This window comes from Podarcis melisellensis, assembly GCF_964234715.1.
Source record: "Podarcis melisellensis genome assembly, chromosome: W".
Classification (NCBI taxonomy): domain Eukaryota; kingdom Metazoa; phylum Chordata; class Lepidosauria; order Squamata; family Lacertidae; genus Podarcis; species Podarcis melisellensis.
The window spans coordinates 5,765,523-5,783,022 of NC_138535.1; the positions used below are offsets into that span (position 1 = coordinate 5,765,523).

The window sequence follows — 17,500 nt, forward strand, 5'->3', positions numbered from 1 at the left end:
AGGTTCCCTATTGGTAGGCGAAAATATTGAGAATATTGAGAATATCGAGAAGCAAAGCCTTGACCTTGATTGATCTGTGGCAATTGATCTGTGGCAAACGGGGGGCTCCCCCCAAAATGATTAAATGAATCCAAATGATCCAGACCACCCCCAGAAACATCACAGAAGGGGGGTCACCGAAGACAACCCCACCCACCTCGCCGAAATGGGAATCTTGTTTTTCTCTTGTCCTCCTTTATCTGGCAGGTTCCCTGATGGGATTGTCTGGCCAGTCTTTTGTGGTGGCGAAATACTTCGTTCCTGGGCCAGGTCACAGGCTCACACCTTGGTTGTCGTTGAGTCGTGTCCGACTATACACACACACACATACAGAAATACAGAAATACACACACACACACAAATACACACAGAAAAACACACACACATACATACACACACACACACACACACACAAACACACACACAAAAAAAAACCACACACACATATACAGAAAAAAACACACACACATATACAGAAATACACACACAAATACACATACACACATACACACATACACACACACACAAAAAAACACACACACACACACACATATACAGAAATACACACACACACACACAAACACACACACATACATACACACACACAAACACACACACAGAAAAACACACACACACACACACACACAGAAAAAAACACACACACATATACAGAAAAAAAACCACACACACATATACAGAAATACACACACAAATACACATACACACATACACACACACACACACACACACAAAAACACACACACACAAAACACATACACACACACACATATACAGAAATACACACACACACACAAATACACACACACGCACACACATAAATATATACAGAAATACACACACACATACAGAAATACACACACACACACACAAATACACACAGAAAACACACACACACACATATACAGAAATACACACACACACACACAAAAACACACACACATACATACACACACACACACAAACACACACACAGAAAAACACACACACACACATATACAGAAAAACACACACACACACATATACAGAAATACACACACAAATACACATACACACATACGCACACACACACAAAAACACACACACACACATACACACACACACATATACAGAAATACACACACAAACACACAAATACACACACACGCACACACATAAATATATACAGAAATACACACATATACAGAAATACACACACACACACACACACAAACATATATATATATACACATATATATCATCATCCGGGGTGACAGCAATATTCTTCTATTCTTCTCTTTCTTCTTCTATTCTTCTCTTTCTTCTTCTCTCTTTCGATTTCTTCTTCTGCTATTTCTTATTTTCCATTTCGATTTCTCCTTATGCTATTTCCGGTTCTTCTATTCTATTTCTTCTTCTTCTTCTATTTCTATTTATTCTTGCTCTTCAGGCAGTGAAAATCGCCATATTCTTCTGTTATTCTATTTATTATTCTTCTGTTTCTTTTCCCTAATATATTTCTTCCTTCCGATTTCTCTTTCTCACGATTCTATTTCTTTTCCCCGCAGTGAAGATCGTCATCCAGGGCGATATGATTCTATCATTCTATGTATTCTTCTTCTATTTCTATTTCTTCTTCCATTTCTTCTTTTCTATTTCTATTTCTTCTTCTCCTTTTCTTTCTTCTCTCATCCCTCTTTTTCTTCCTCTTTCCCCGCATTGAAGATCGTCACCCGCAATTTTCTTCTATTTATTCTTCTTCTCTTCTTCTCTTCTCTTCTTCTCTTCTTCTCTTTCTTCTTTTCTATTTCTATTTCTCCTGCGCCTTTTCTTTCTTATCTCATCCCTCTTTTTCTTCCTCTTTCCCCGCAGTGAAGATCGTCGTCCGCAATATTATTCTATTTATTCTTCTTCTTCTCTTCTCTTCTTCTCTTTTTCTCTTTCTTCTTTTCTATTTCTATTTCTCTTTCTTCTTTATTTTTTATCCCATCTCTCTTTTTCTTCCTCTCTCCCCGCAGTGAAGATCATCCGGGGCGACCGCAATATTCTTCTATTTCTTCTTCTTCTCTTCTTCTCTTCCTTCTTTTCTATTTCTCCTGCGTCTTTTCTTTCTTCTTTCATCCCTCTTTTTATTCCTATTTCTTCTTCTTCTTCTTTCTATTCTTCTTTTTATTCTTCTTTCTTCCTCTTTCCCCGCAGTGAAGATCGTCGTCCGCAAGATTATTCTATTTCTTCTTCCTCTTCTATTCTTCTATTCTCTTCTTCTATTCTTCTTCTATTCCTCTCTTTCTTCTTTTCTATTTCTATTTCTCCTGCGCCTTTTCTTTCTTCTCTCATCCCTCTTTTTCTTCCTCTTTCCCCGCAGTGAAGATCGTCATCCCCAAGATTATTCTATTTCTTCTTCTTCTTCTCTTCTTCTCTTCTTCTCTTCTTCTCTTTCTTCTTTTCTATTTCTTCTTTATTTCTTATCCCATCCCTCTTTTTCTTCCTCTTTCCCTGCAGTGAAGATCATCGTACGGAGCAACCCCAATATTCTTCTTTTTATTCTTCTCTTTCTTCTTTTCTATTTCTATTTCTCCTGCGTCTTTTCTTCTCTCATCCCTCTTTTTCTTCCTCTTTCCCCGCAGTGAAGATCGTCATCCCCAAGATTATTCTATTTCTTCTTCTTCTTCTCTTCTTCTCTTCTTCTCTTCTTCTCTTTCTTCTTTTCTATTTCTTCTTTATTTCTTATCCCATCCCTCTTTTTCTTCCTCTTTCCCCGCAGTGAAGATCATCGTACGGAGCAACCCCAATATTCTTCTTTTTATTCTTCTCTTTCTTCTTTTCTATTTCTATTTCTCCTGCGTCTTTTCTTCTCTCATCCCTCTTTTTCTTCCTCTTTCCCCGCAGTGAAGATCGTCATCCCCAAGATTATTCTATTTCTTCTTCTTCTTCTCTTCTTCTCTTCTTCTCTTTCTTCTTTTCTATTTCTTCTTTATTTCTTATCCCATCCCTCTTTTTCTTCCTCTTTCCCCGCAGTGAAGATCATCGTACGGAGCAACCCCAATATTCTTCTTTTTATTCTTCTCTTTCTTCTTTTCTATTTCTATTTCTCCTGCGTCTTTTCTTCTCTCATCCCTCTTTTTCTTCCTCTTTCCCCGCAGTGAAGATCGTCATCCCCAAGATTATTCTATTTCTTCTTCTTCTTCTTCTCTTCTTCTCTTCTTCTCTTTCTTCTTTTCGATTTCTATTTCTTCTTTATTTCTTATCCCATCCCTCTTTTTCTTCCTCTTTCCCCGTCGTCCGGAGCGACCCCAATATTCTTCTTTTCATTCTTCTCTTTCTTCTTTTCTCGTTCTATTTCTTCTTCTCCTTTTCTTTCTTCTCTCATCCCTCTTTTTCTTCCTCTTTCCCCGCAGTGAAGATCGTCATCCGCAAGATTATTCTATTTATTCTTCCTCTTCTCTTCTTTTCTTCTCTTCTTCTCTTCTTCTCTTTCTTCTTTTCTATTTCTATTTCTTCTTTATTTCTTATCCCATCCCTCTTTTTCTTCCTCTTTCCCCGTCGTCCGGAGCGGCCCCAATATTCTTCTTTTCATTCTTCTCTTTCTTCTTTTCTCGTTCTATTTCTTCTTCTCCTTTTCTTTCTTCTCTCATCCCTCTTTTTCTTCCTCTTTCCCCGCAGTGAAGATCGTCATCCGCAAGATTATTCTATTTATTCTTCCTCTTCTCTTCTTCTCTTCTTCTCTTCTTCTCTTCTTCTCTTTCTTCTTTTCTATTTCTATTTCTTCTTTATTTCTTATCCCATCCCTATTTTTCTTCCTCTTTCCCCGCAGTGAAGATCGTCGTCCGGAGCGACCCCAATATTCTTCTTTTCATTCTTCTCTTTCTTCTTTTCTCGTTCTATTACTTCTTCTCCTTTTCTTTCTTCTCTCATCCCTCTTTTTCTTCCTCTTTCCCCGCAGTGAAGATCTGGGGCGACCGCAATATTACTCTATTATTATTATTACATTACATTACATTATATTAAAATTATTATATGAATATTATTCTATTATGCTATTTCTTCAGATGCTATCTTTTATTCTTCTTTTATCTCTTCTCGTTCTCTCTCTTCTTTCTCTTTCTTCCCCTTTCCCCAATATTATTACCGCAATATTATTCTATTTATTCTATATATAATTCGATTTATTCTCCTCTTTCTTCTTTTCTCGTTCTATTTCTCCTCCTTTTCTTTCTTCCCTCATCCCTCTTTTTCTTCCTCTTTCCCCGCAGTGAAGATCGTCATCCGGGGCGACCGCAACACGGGGAAAACCACCCTGTGGCACCGCCTGCAGGGCAAGAAGTTCCTGGACGCCTACGTCCCCACGCAGGAAATCCAGGTCACCAGCATACACTGGAACTACAAGAGTGAGTCGCGGGGCCGGGTCCTGCGTTCGAATCCTGCTTCCTTTTTCCCGGGAAGCATCCTCCTACTTCCTGTCTCCTCCTACATCCTTCCTCCTCCTCCTTGGGGACCATTCCTCCTCCTTCAAGCATCCTTCTACTTCCTGTCTCCTCCTGCCTCCTTCCTCCTCCTCCTTCAAGCATCCTTCCTCCTTCCTCCTCTTCCTGGAAGCATCCTCCTACTTCCTGCCTCCTTCCTCCTCCTCCTTGAAGCATCCTCCTACTTCCTCCTTCCTCCTCCTCCTTCAAGCATCCTTCTACTTCCTCGTTTCCTTCCTCCTCCCTCCTCCTCCTTCATGCATCCTTCCTCCTTCCTCTTCCTGGAAGCATCCTCCTACTTCCTGCCTCCTTCCTCCTCCTCCTTGAAGCATCCTCCTACTTCCTCCTTCCTCCTCCTCCTTCAAGCATCCTTCCTCCTTCCTCCTCCTCCTGGAAGCATCCTCCTACTTCCTGCCTCCTCCTGCCTCCTTCCTCCTCCTCCTTGAAGCATCCTTCTACTTCCTGCTTCCGCCTGCCTCCTTCCTCTTCCTCCTTGGGTACCTTCTACTTCCTGTCTCCTCCTGCCTCCTCCTCCTTCCAGCATCCTTCTACTTCCTGTCTCCTCCTTCCTCCTTCCTCCTCCTCCTTCCAGCATCGTTCTACTTCCTGTCTCCTCCTGCCTCCTTCCTTTTCCTCCAGGAAGCATCCTTCTACTTCCTTCCTCCTCCTCCTTCAAGCATCCTTCTACTTCCTGTCTCCTCCTGCCTCCTTCCTCCTTCTCCTTCCAGCTTCCTTCTACTTCCTGTCTCCTCCTGCATCCTTCTACTTCCTGTCTCCTCCTTCCTCCTCCTCCTTGGAGCATCCTTCTACTTCCTGTCTCCTCCTGCCTCCTTCTACTTCCTGTCTCCTCTTCCTCCTTGGGTACCACTCCTCCTCCTTGAAGCATCCTTCTACTTCCTGCCTCCTCCTGCCTCCTTCCTCCTCCTCCTTGAAGCATCCTTCTACTTCCTGCTTCCGCCTGCCTCCTTCCTCTTCCTCCTTGGGTACCTTCTACTTCCTGTCTCCTCCAGCATCCTTCTACTTCCTGTCTCCTCCTTCCTCCTTCCTCCTCCTCCTTCCAGCATCGTTCTACTTCCTGTCTCCTCCTGCCTCCTTCCTTTTCCTCCAGGAAGCATCCTTCTACTTCCTTCCTCCTCCTCCTTCAAGCATCCTTCTACTTCCTGTCTCCTCCTGCCTCCTTCCTCCTCCTTCCAGCTTCCTTCTACTTCCTGTCTCCTCCTGCATCCTTCTACTTCCTGTCTCCTCCTTCCTCCTCCTCCTTGAAGCATCCTTCTACTTCCTGTCTCCTCCTGCCTCCTTCTACTTCCTGTCTCCTCCTGCCTCCTTCCTCCTCCTCCTTCAAGCATCCTTCTACTTCCTGTCTCCTCCTGCCTCCTTCCTCCTTCTCCTTCCAGCTTCCTTCTACTTCCTGTCTCCTCCTGCCTCCTTCTACTTCCTGTCTCCTCCTGCCTCCTTCCTCCTCCTCCTTCAAGCATCCTTCTACTTCCTGTCTCCTCCTGCCTCCTTCCTCCTTCTCCTTCCAGCTTCCTTCTACTTCCTGTCTCCTCCTGCCTCCTTCTACTTCCTGTCTCCTCCTGCCTCCTTCCTCCTCCTCCTTCAAGCATCCTTCTACTTCCTGTCTCCTCCTTCCTCTTCCTCCTTGGGTACTTTCCACTTCCTGTCTCCTTCCTCCTCCTCCAGGAAGCATCCTTCTACTTCCTTCCTCCTCCTCCTTCAAGCATCCTTCCTGTCTTCTCCTGCCTCCTTCCTCCTTCTCCTTCCAGCTTCCTTCTACTTCCTGTCTCCTCCTGCCTCCTTCTACTTCCTGTCTCCTCCTGCCTCCTTCCTCCTTCTCCTTCCAGCTTCCTTCTACTTCCTGTCTCCTCCTGCCTCCTTCTACTTCCTGCCTCCTCCTGCCTCCTTCTATAGAGAAATAGAATGATGAGAAGAAATAGAAGCGGAAGACTAGAATGGAATAGTAAGAAAGAGAAGAATAGAATAAGAGGAAATAGAATAAGAGAATAAGAGGAAATTAAAATGGAAAAGAAGAAATAGAAGCGGAAGAATAGAAGAGAATAATAAGAAAGAGAATAAGAGAATAAGAAGGAATAGAAATGGAAAAGCGAAATGGAAGAAGAAATAGAAATTGAATCAGGGGAAAAAATACTAAGAAGCAGAATCAGAGAAAAAGAGACGAAGAAATCGAAATGGAAAAGAAGAAATGGAAGAAGAAGAGGAAGAAATCGAAATTGAATCATCGAAAAGAAGTAGAATAAAAAAAAGGATGATCGAAAATTATAGATAGATAGATCTAGATGTAATATATATCGAAATAAAGAAGAGAGAGAAATGGAAAAGACGAAATGTAAAGCGAAAAGGACCGAGAAAGAGGAATAGAAAGAAGGAAAGAGGAATAGAAAGAAAGAAAGAGGAATATAAAGAAAGAAAGGAATAGAAAGAAAGAAAGGAATAGAAAGAAAGAAAGAGGAATAGAAAGAAAGAAAGAGGAATAGAAAGAAAGAAAGAGGAATAGAAAGAAAGGAATAGAAAGAAAGAGGAATAGAAAGAAAGAAAGAGGAATAGAAAGAAAGAAAGAGGAATAGAAAGAAAGAAAGAGGAATAGAAAGAAAGGAATAGAAAGAAAGAGGAATAGAAAGAAAGAAAGAGGAATAGAAAGAAAGAAAGAGGAATAGAAAGAAAGAAAGGAATAGAAAGAAAGAAAGAGGAATAGAAAGAAAGAAAGAAAGGAATAGAAAGAAAGAAAGAGGAATAGAAAGAAAGAAAGAGGAATAGAAAGAAAGAAAGAGGAATAGAAAGAAAGAGGAATAGAAAGAAAGAAAGAGGAATAGAAAGAAAGAAAGGAATAGAAAGAAAGAGGAATAGAAAGAAAGAAAGAGGAATAGAAAGAAAGAAAGGAATAGAAAGAAAGAAAGAAAGAAAGAGGAATAGAAAGAAAGAAAGAGGAATAGAAAGAAAGAAAGAAAGGAATAGAAAGAAAGAAAGAGGAATAGAAAGAAAGAAAGAGGAATAGAAAGAAAGATAGGAATAGAAAGAAAGAAAGAGGAATAGAAAGAAAGAAAGAGGAATAGAAAGAAAGAAAGAGGAATAGAAAGAAAGAAAGAGGAATAAGAAAGAGGAATAGAAAGAAAGAAAGAGGAATAGAAAGAAAGAAAGGAATAGAAAGAAAGAAAGAGGAATAGAAAGAAAGAAAGAGGAATAGAAAGAAAGAAAGAAAGGAATAGAAAGAAAGAGGAATAGAAAGAAAGAAAGGAATAGAAAGAAAGAAAGAGGAATAGAAAGAAAGAAAGGAATAGAAAGAAAGAAAGGAATAGAAAGAAAGAAAGAGGAATAGAAAGAAAGAAAGAGGAATAGAAAGAAAGAAAGAGGAATAGAAAGAAAGAAAGAGGAATAGAAGGAAAGAAAGAAAGGAATAGAAAGAAAGAAGAATAGAAAGAAAGAAAGAGGAATAGAAAGAAAGAAAGAGGAATAGAAAGAAAGAAAGGAATAGAAAGAAAGTAAGAGGAATAGAAAGAAAGAAAGAAAGGAATAGAAAGAAAGAAAGAGGAATAGAAAGAAAGAAAGGAATAGAAAGAAAGAAAGAGGAATAGAAAGAAAGAAAGAGGAATAGAAAGAAAGAAAGAGGAATAGAAAGAAAGAAAGAGGAATAGAAAGAAAGAAAGAGGAATAGAAAGAAAGAAAGGAATAGAAAGAAAGAAAGAGGAATAGAAAGAAAGAGGAATAGAAAGAAAGAAAGAAAGAAAGGAATAGAAAGAAAGAAAGAGGAATAGAAAGAAAGAAAGAGGATTAGAAAGAAAGAGGAATAGAAAGAAAGAAAGAAGAATAGAAAGAAAGAAAGGAATAGAAAGAAAGAAAGAGGAATAGAAAGAAAGAAAGAGGAATAGAAAGAAAGAAAGGAATAGAAAGAAAGAAAGGAATAGAAAGAAAGAAAGGAAGGAATAGAAAGAAAGAAAGAGGAATAGAAAGAAAGAAAGGAATAGAAAGAAAGAAAGAGGAATAGAAAGAAAGAAAGAGGAATAGAAAATAAGACGCCGAATCCGGGTCCCCCGTTCGAATCCTGACCCCTTTCCTTCCCTCTTCCGCCTAGCGACCGACGACATCGTCAAAGTGGAGGTGTGGGACGTCGTCGACAAAGGTGAGCCCCTTCCTCTTTCCGGGCTGGGACCCCGGGAGGCCCTCCAAACTGACCCCGCTTTCGGGCCGCCATTTTTCACTTCCTTTTCCGCCCCGCAGGCAAGTGCAAGCGGCGGGGCGACGGGCTGAAGCTGGAGAACGACCCCTCCCAGGAGGTGAGGCCCGGGTTCGAGTCTCCCTTTCCCACCCCCCCCCTCCTCAGAGACCCCCTTAAAAAGTCTCTCTTCTCTCTCTCGAACCCGAGGCCGAGGCGGCCCTGGCCCTGGACGCCGAGTTCCTGGACGTCTACAAGAACTGCAACGGCGTGGTCATGATGTTTGACATCACCAAGCAGTGGTGAGGAGGGTCTCGAACCCGCAACCCCACCCCAGGGCAGCCCCTCGAACCCAGGACAATGACCCTTGAACCCGCAACCCAGGGCGGCCCCTCGGAACCACAACCCAAGCGTGGTCCCCGGAACCGGCAACCCAGGTTGGCCCTTCGAACCCCCAACCCCAGGGCAGCCCCTCGAACCCGAGACAATGACCCTCCCCAGGGCGGCCCTTTGAACTCCCAACCCCACCCCAGGGTGGCCCCTTGAACCCAGGACAATAGCCACTCCAGGGCAGCCCCTCGAACCCGCAATCCACCCCAGGGCGGAGCCTCGAACCCCCAACCCCAGGGCGGCCCCTTGAACCCGGAAGCCCAGGGCGGAGCCTCGAACCCGCAACCCCAGGGCGGGCCCTTGAACCCGGAAGCCCAGGGCGGAGCCTCGAACCCGGAAGCCCAGGGCGGAGCCTCAAACCCGCAACCCCAGGGCGGAGCCTCGAACCCGCAACCCCATGGCGGCCCCTTGAACCCGGAAGCCCAGGGCGGCCCCTCGAACCCACAACCCCAGGGCGGGCCCTTGAACCCGGAAGCCCAGGGCGGAGCCTCGAACCCGGAAGCCCAGGGCGGAGCCTCGAACCCGCAACCCCATGGCGGCCCCTTGAACCCGGAAGCCCAGGGCGGCCCCTTGAACCCGCAACCCCATGGCGGCCCCTTGAACCCGGAAGCCCAGGGCGGCCCCTCGAACCCACAACCCCAGGGCGGGCCCTTGAACCCGGAAGCCCAGGGCGGAGCCTCGAACCCGGAAGCCCAGGGCGGAGCCTCGAACCCGCAACCCCATGGCGGCCCCTTGAACCCGGAAGCCCAGGGCGGCCCCTCGAACCCACAACCCTGCACCCCAGGGTGGCCCTTCAAACCTTGAACTCCTCACACCAGGGCGGCCCCTTGAAGCCGCAACCCCAGGGCGGCCCCTCAAACTCCCACCCCAGGGTGGCCCCTCGAACCCGAGGCAATGACCCACCCAGGGCAGCCCTCGAACCCGCAAGCCCATACCCCAAGGTGGCTCCTCGAACCTGAGACAATGACCCACCCCAAGGTAGCCCCTTGAACACGGAACCCTAGGATGGCCCCTCGAACCCCCAACCCCAGGGTGGCCCCTGGAACCCGCAAGCCCGCACCCCAGGGTGGCCCTTCAAACCTTGAACCCCTCACAGCAGGGCGGCCCTCGAACCCGCAAAGCCACCCCAGGGTGGCCCCTCAAAGCCACAACCCCACCCCAAGGTGGCCCCTTGAACCCGGAAGCCCAGGGCGGCCCCTGGAACCTGCAACCCCGCACCCCAGGGTGGCCCTTCAAACCTGGAACCCCTCATACCAGGGCGGCCCCTCGAACCCGCAATCCTGCACCCCATGGCATCCCCTCGAACCCGGAACCCCTAGCCCCAGGGTGGCCCTTCGAACCTGTAACCCAGGCCGGCCCCTCAAAGCCGCAACCCCACCCCAAGCCGGCCTCTCAAACCCGCCATCTTGCACCCCAGGGCGGCACTTGAACCCGCCACCCCATGCCACCCCCTCGAACCCGCTTCCCCCCGCATTGCAGGACCTTCGACTACGTCCTGCGCGAGCTGCCCAAGGTGCCCAACCACGTGCCCGTCTGCGTCCTGGGCAACCACCGGGACATGGGCCAGCACCGGGTCATCCTGCCCGACGACGTCCGGGACCTCGTCCGGAAGATCGACAGGTGAGATCTAGCTCCTCAAGCTCTTTCCCATTGCGTGGCATGGAATCCCCGCAGGGAGAAATCTAGCTGCTCAAGGTGTTTTGTATTGCATTGCATTGCATTGTATTGTATTGTATGAGGGAGGAGCTCCCCGCAGGGAGAAATCTAGCGCCTCAAGCTTTTCCCCATTGCATTGCATGGAATGAAATCCCCGCAGGGAGAAATCTAGCTCCTCAAGGTGTTTTGCGTTGTATTAGGGAGGAGCTCCCCGCAGGGAGAAAGCCAGCGCCTCAAGGTGTTTCCCCATCTTTCATGCATTCATTCATCTCTTTTCACTCCTTTCCCATCTTTCATGCATTCATTCATCTTTTATCACTCGTCTTCCATGCATTCATTCATCTCTTTTCACTCCTTTCCCATCTTCCATGCATTCATTCATCTTTTTCCACTCCCGTCTTCCATGCATTCCTTTTTTCACTCCTTTCCCATCTTTCATTCATTCATCTTTTTTCCCTCCTTTCCCGTCTTCCATGCATTCATTCATCTCTTTTCACTCCTTTCCCGTCTTTCATGCATTCATTCATTCATCTTTTTTCCCTCCTTTCCCATCTTTCATGCATTCATTCATCTTTTTCCACTCCCGTCTTCCATGCATTCCTTTTTTCACTCCTTTCCCATCTTTCATGCATTCATTCATCTTTTTTCACTCCTTTACCATCTTCCATGCATTCATTCATTCATTCATTCATTCATCTCTTTTCACTCCTTTCCCATCTTCCATTCATTCATTCATTCATCTTTTTTCACTCCTTTCCCATCTTTCATGCATTCATTCATCTTTTTTCACTCCTTTCCCATCTTCCATGCATTCATTCATTCATCTTTTTTCACTCCCGTCTTCCATGCATTCATAAATCTTTTCCCCCTCCTTTCCCGTCTTCCATGCATTCATTCATTCATTCATTCGTTCATTCATTCATTCATTCATCTTTTTTCACTCCTTTCCCATCTTCCATGCATTCATTCATTCATTCATTCATTCATTCATCTCTTTTCACTCCTTTCCCATCTTTCATGCATTCATTCATCTCTTTTCACTCCTTTCCCATCTTCCAGGCATTCATTCATTCATCCATTCATTCATTCTTTTTTCACTCCTTTCCCATCTTCCATGCATGCATTCATTCATTCATTCATTCATCTTTTTTCACTCCTTTCCCATCTTTCATGCATTCATTCATCTCTTTTCACTCCTTTCCCATCTTTCATTCATTCATTCATTCATCTTTTTTCACTCCTTTCCCATCTTCCATGCATTCATTCATTCATTCATTCATTCATCTTCTTCCCCTCCTTTCCCATCTTTCATGCATTCATTCATCTCTTTTCACTCCTCTCCCATCTTCCATGCATTCATTCATCTCTTTTCACTCCTTTCCCATCTATCATGCATTCATTCATCTCTTTTCACTCCTTTCCCATCTTCCATTCATTCATTCATTCATTCATTCATCTTTTTTCACTCCTTTCCCATCTTTCATGCATTCATTCATCTTTTTTCACTCCTTTCCCATCTTCCATTCATTCATTCATTCATTCATTCATCTTTTTTCACTCCTTTCCCATCTTCCATTCATTCATTCATTCATCTTTTTTTCACTCCTTTCCCATCTTCAATTCATTCATTCATTCATTCATCTTTTTTCCCTCCCGTCTTCCATGCATTCATAAATCTTTCCCCCCTCCTTTCCCATCTTTCATTCATTCATTCATTCATTCATTCATCTTTTTTCACTCCTTTCCCATCTTCCATGCATTCATTCATTCATTCATTCATTCATCTTTTTTCACTCCTTTCCCATCTTTCATGCATTCATTCATCTCTTTTCACTCCTTTCCCATCTTTCATTCATTCATTCATTCATCCATTCATTCATTCTTTTTTCACTCCTTTCCCATCTTCCATGCATTCATTCATTCATTCATTCATTCATCTTTTTTCACTCCTTTCCCATCTTCCATGCATTCATTCATCTCTTTTCACTCCTTTCCCATCTTCCATGCATTCATTCATTCATTCATTCATTCATTCATTCATCTTTTCCCCCTCCTTTCCCATCTTTCATGCATTCATTCATCTCTTTTCACTCCTCTCCCATCTTCCATGCATTCATTCATCTCTTTTCACTCCTTTCCCATCTTCCATGCATTCATTCATTCATTCATTCATTCATCTTTTCCCCCTCCTCTCCCATCTTCCATGCATTCATTCATCTCTTTTCACTCCTTTCCCATCTTCCATGCATTCATTCATTCATTCATTCATCTCTTTTCACTCCTCTCCCATCTTCCATGCATTCATTCATCTCTTTTCACTCCTTTCCCATCTTCCATGCATTCATTCATTCATTCATTCATTCATCTTTTCCCCCTCCTCTCCCATCTTTCATGCATTCATTCATCTCTTTTCACTCCTTTCCCATCTTCCATGCATTCATTCATTCATTCATTCATCTCTTTTCACTCCTCTCCCATCTTCCATGCATTCATTCATCTCTTCTCACTCCTTTCCCATGGCATTGAACGAACTCCCCGCACCGGGAAATCCAGCTCCTCAAGCTCTTGATTCCATATTTCCCAGGCCCCCCGGCGCCTCCTACGTCCGCTACGCCGAGTCCTCCATGAAGAACAGCTTCGGCCTCAAGTACCTCCACAAGTTCTTCAACATCCCCTTCTTGCAGCTGCAGGTAACCAGTGCGAATCCGACCGGGGAATCGGGGTCAGGCTGGATGACCCTCGGAACCCAATCGGCCCAAAGTCACATTTCCGCCCCGTTTTTCCCTGTTTTAAAGTATTGTAATATGTTTTTTATATGAAATATATCTAATATTATATCTATTTTCTGCCATTTAACTTGATGTAATTTAATTTAATTTAATTTCTAATAATTTGGCTTCGAAATTCTAATAATTTCGCCTCTAAATTCTAAAATTTCGCTTCTGAATTCTAATAATTTCGCATCTAAATTCTCATAATTTTGCATCTAAATTCTCATAATTTTGCTTCTAAATTCTAATAATTTGGTTTTCAATTCTCATTTGGCTTCTAAATTCTAATTTCGCTTCTAAATTCTAATAATTTCGCTTCTGAATTCTAATAATTTGGGTTCTAAATTTTAATAATTTGGCTTCTAAATTCTAATTTCGCTCCTAAATTCTAAAAATTTCCCTTCTGAATTCTAATAATTTCGCATCTAAATTCTAACAATTTCGCTTCTGAATTCTAATAATTTCACTTCTAAATTCTAATAATTTCGCTTTCAAATTCTCATAATTTCGCATCTAAATTCCAATAATTTCGCACCTAAATTCCAGTAATTTCGCTTCTAAATTCTAAAAATTTCGCTTCTGAATTCTAATAATTTCGCATCTAAATTGTAATAATTTCACTTCTAAATTCTAATATTTCGCTTTCAAATTCTCATAATTTCGCATCTAAATTCTCATAATTTCGCTTACAAATTCTAATAATTTTGCCTCTAAATTCTAATAATTTCGCCTCTAAAATTCTAATAATTTGGCTTCTAAATTCTAATAATTTGGCTTCTAAATTCTCATAATTTTGCATCTAAATTCTAATAATTTGGCTTCTAAATTCTAATAATTTGGCTTCTAAATTCTCATAATTTCGCTTCTAAATTCTAATAATTTCGCATCTAAATTCTAATAATATGGCTTCAAAATTCTAATAATTTTGCATCTAAATTCTAATAATATGGCTTCAAAATTCTAATAATTTCGCATCTAAATTCTAATAATTTGGCTTCTATATTCTAATAATTTCGCATCTAAATTCTAATAATTTGGCTTCTAAATTCTAATAATTTCGCTTCTGAATTCTAATAATTTGGGTTCTAAATTTTAATAATTTGGCTTCTAAATTCTAATTTCGCTCCTAAATTCTAAAAATTTCCCTTCTGAATTCTAATAATTTCGCATCTAAATTCTAACAATTTCGCATCTAAATTCCAATAATTTCGCACCTAAATTCCAGTAATTTCGCTTCTAAATTCTAAAAATTTCGCTTCTGAATTCTAATAATTTTGCATCTAAATTCTAATAATTTCACTTCTAAATTGTAATATTTCGCTTTCAAATTCTCATAATTTCGCATCTAAATTCTAATAATTTCGCTTACAAATTCTAATAATTTTGCCTCTAAATTCTAATAATTTCGCCTCTAAAATTCTAATAATTTGACTTCTAAATTCTAATAATTTGGCTTCTAAATTCTCATAATTTCGCATCTAAATTCTAATAATTTGGCTTCTAAATTCTAATAATTTCGCATCTAAATTCTAATAATATGGCTTCAAAATTCTAATAATATGGCTTCAAAATTCTAATAATTTCGCATCTAAATTCTAATAATTTGGCTTCTATATTCTAATAATTTCGCATCTAAATTCTAATTATTTGGCTTCTAAATTCTAATAATTTGGCTTCTAAATTCTAATAATTTGGCTTCTAAATTCTAATAATTTCGCTTCTAAATTCAAATAATTTCATTGAATATTTCTATTTGAAATTTGGATTTTTTTCCCTCCAGAGAGAGACGCTCCTTCGTCAGCTGGAAACGAACCAATTAGACATTGACGCCACCCTGGAGGAGCTGTCAGTCCAGCAGGAGACGGAGGACCAGAATTATGAGATGTAGGATTAATTAATAAGAATATTAATAATTTGAATGCTTATTAATAAGAATATTAACAATGTGAATGCTTATTAATAAGAATATTAATAATGGGAATGCTTATTAATAGGAATATTAATAATGGGAATGCTTGTTAATAAGAATATTAATAATGTGAATGCTTATTAATAAGAATATTAATAATGTGAATGCTTATTAATAAGAATATTAATAATGGGAATGCTTATTAATAAGAATATTCATAATGGAATGCTTATTAATAAGAATATAATTAATGTGAATGCTTATTAATAAAAATATTAATAATGGAATGCTTATTAATAAGAATATTAATAATGGGAATGCTTATTAATACAAATATAATTAATGTGAATGCTTATTAATAAGAATATTAATAATGGGAATGCTTATTAAGAATATTAATAATGGGTGTGCTTATTAATAAGAATATTAATAATGGGTGTGCTTATTAATAAGAATATTAATAATGGGAATGCTTATTAAGAATATTAATAATGGGTGTGCTTATCAATAAGAATATTAATAATGGGTGTGCTTATTAATAAGAATATTCATAATGGGTGTGCTTATTAATAAGAATATTAATAATGGGTGTGCTTATTAATAAGAATATTAATAATGGGAATGCTTATCAATAAGAATATTAATAATGGGAATGCTTATCAATAAGAATATTAATAATGGGTGTGCTTATTAATAAGAATATTAATAATGGGTGTGCTTATTAATAAGAATATTAATAATGGGTGTGCTTATTAATAAGAATATTAATAATGGGTGTGCTTATTAATAAGAATATTAATAATGGGAGTGCTTATTAATAAGAATATTAATAATGGGAATGCTTATTAATAAGAATATTAATAATGGGTGTGCTTATTAATAAGAATATTAATAATGGGAATGCTTATCAATAAGAATATTAATAATGGGAATGCTTATCAATAAGAATATTAATAATGGGTGTGCTTATTAATAAGAATATTAATAATGGGTGTGCTTATTAATAAGAATATTAATAATGGGTGTGCTTATTAATAAGAATATTAATAATGGGTGTGCTTATTAATAAGAATATTAATAATGGGTGTGCTTATTAATAAGAATATTAATAATGGGTGTGCTTATTAATAAGAATATTAATAATATGAATGCTTATTAATAAGAATATTAACAATGAGAATTCATAAGAATGTGAACGATGAATGCTATGAATGCGTATGAATACTAATTAATAACGCCAGCCCCCCTTTCCCCCCCCCCCAGATTCCTGGAAGCCATGGAGGCCCGCAGCCGGGGGGCGCCGCCCCCCGAGACCCCGTCGCCGGGACCCCAGCCGCCCCCCGACAACGCCCCCCAGGGGGGGTCCGGCCCCGGGACCCCCAACCCCGCCCAGACCCCCAGCGCCGAAAGCCCACCCCCAGCCGGACCCCCGGCCGCCCCCCGGCGCAGCTTCATCGCCCGGATCTTCGGGGCGGCGGCGGGTGAGCGTTCTTATTATCATATTATTATTATTATTATTAATATTATTATATTCTTATTATATCATTTTTATTATTTTATGATTATGGTATTATATTATTATGAATGATTAATTATTAAGAATAATTATATTATTATTATTAGCATTACTATGATCATATTTTATTATTATTATACCAAATTATTATCATATTATTGTCATATTTTTATAATTATTATTAACATTATTATCATATTATCATCATTATTATTATATTATTATCGTATTATCATAATATTATATTATCATATTATTATTATTATCATCATATATTGTTATTATATTATATTTTAATTATTATTATATTATATTGTTATTGTTATTATTCTTATCATATTGTTATAATAATATTATATTATTATTCTTATTATCATATTATTATCATCATGTATTATTATTATTATTATTATTATTATTATTATTATTATTATATCATATTATTATAATTGATATTATTATCATATTATTATAATAATATTATATTATCATAATTATTATTATTGTTGTTATTATTATTGTTATTATTATTATTACTATTATTATATTTATACCCTTATAATAGCAATAATTTTTTGGTGGAGGAACGATTGG

At 40.1% G+C, this 17,500-nt stretch overlaps 1 protein-coding gene across 1 annotated transcript in view; it reads left to right on the forward strand.

The window, feature by feature from the left end:
• LOC309361265 (rab-like protein 6) overlaps positions 1-17,500 on the forward strand; it is a gene marked incomplete at its 3' end in the record, with an annotated part of 28,996 nt that overhangs the window by 4,587 nt on the left and 6,909 nt on the right. The window contains exons 2-9 of the mRNA XM_081896172.1: positions 4,290-4,424; positions 8,584-8,631; positions 8,730-8,785; positions 8,875-8,966; positions 10,534-10,674; positions 13,295-13,400; positions 15,262-15,365; positions 16,654-16,871. Coding sequence (XP_081752298.1) covers positions 4,290-4,424; positions 8,584-8,631; positions 8,730-8,785; positions 8,875-8,966; positions 10,534-10,674; positions 13,295-13,400; positions 15,262-15,365; positions 16,654-16,871 — 900 coding nt within the window. The remainder of the gene's footprint in view (positions 1-4,289; positions 4,425-8,583; positions 8,632-8,729; positions 8,786-8,874; positions 8,967-10,533; positions 10,675-13,294; positions 13,401-15,261; positions 15,366-16,653; positions 16,872-17,500) is intronic.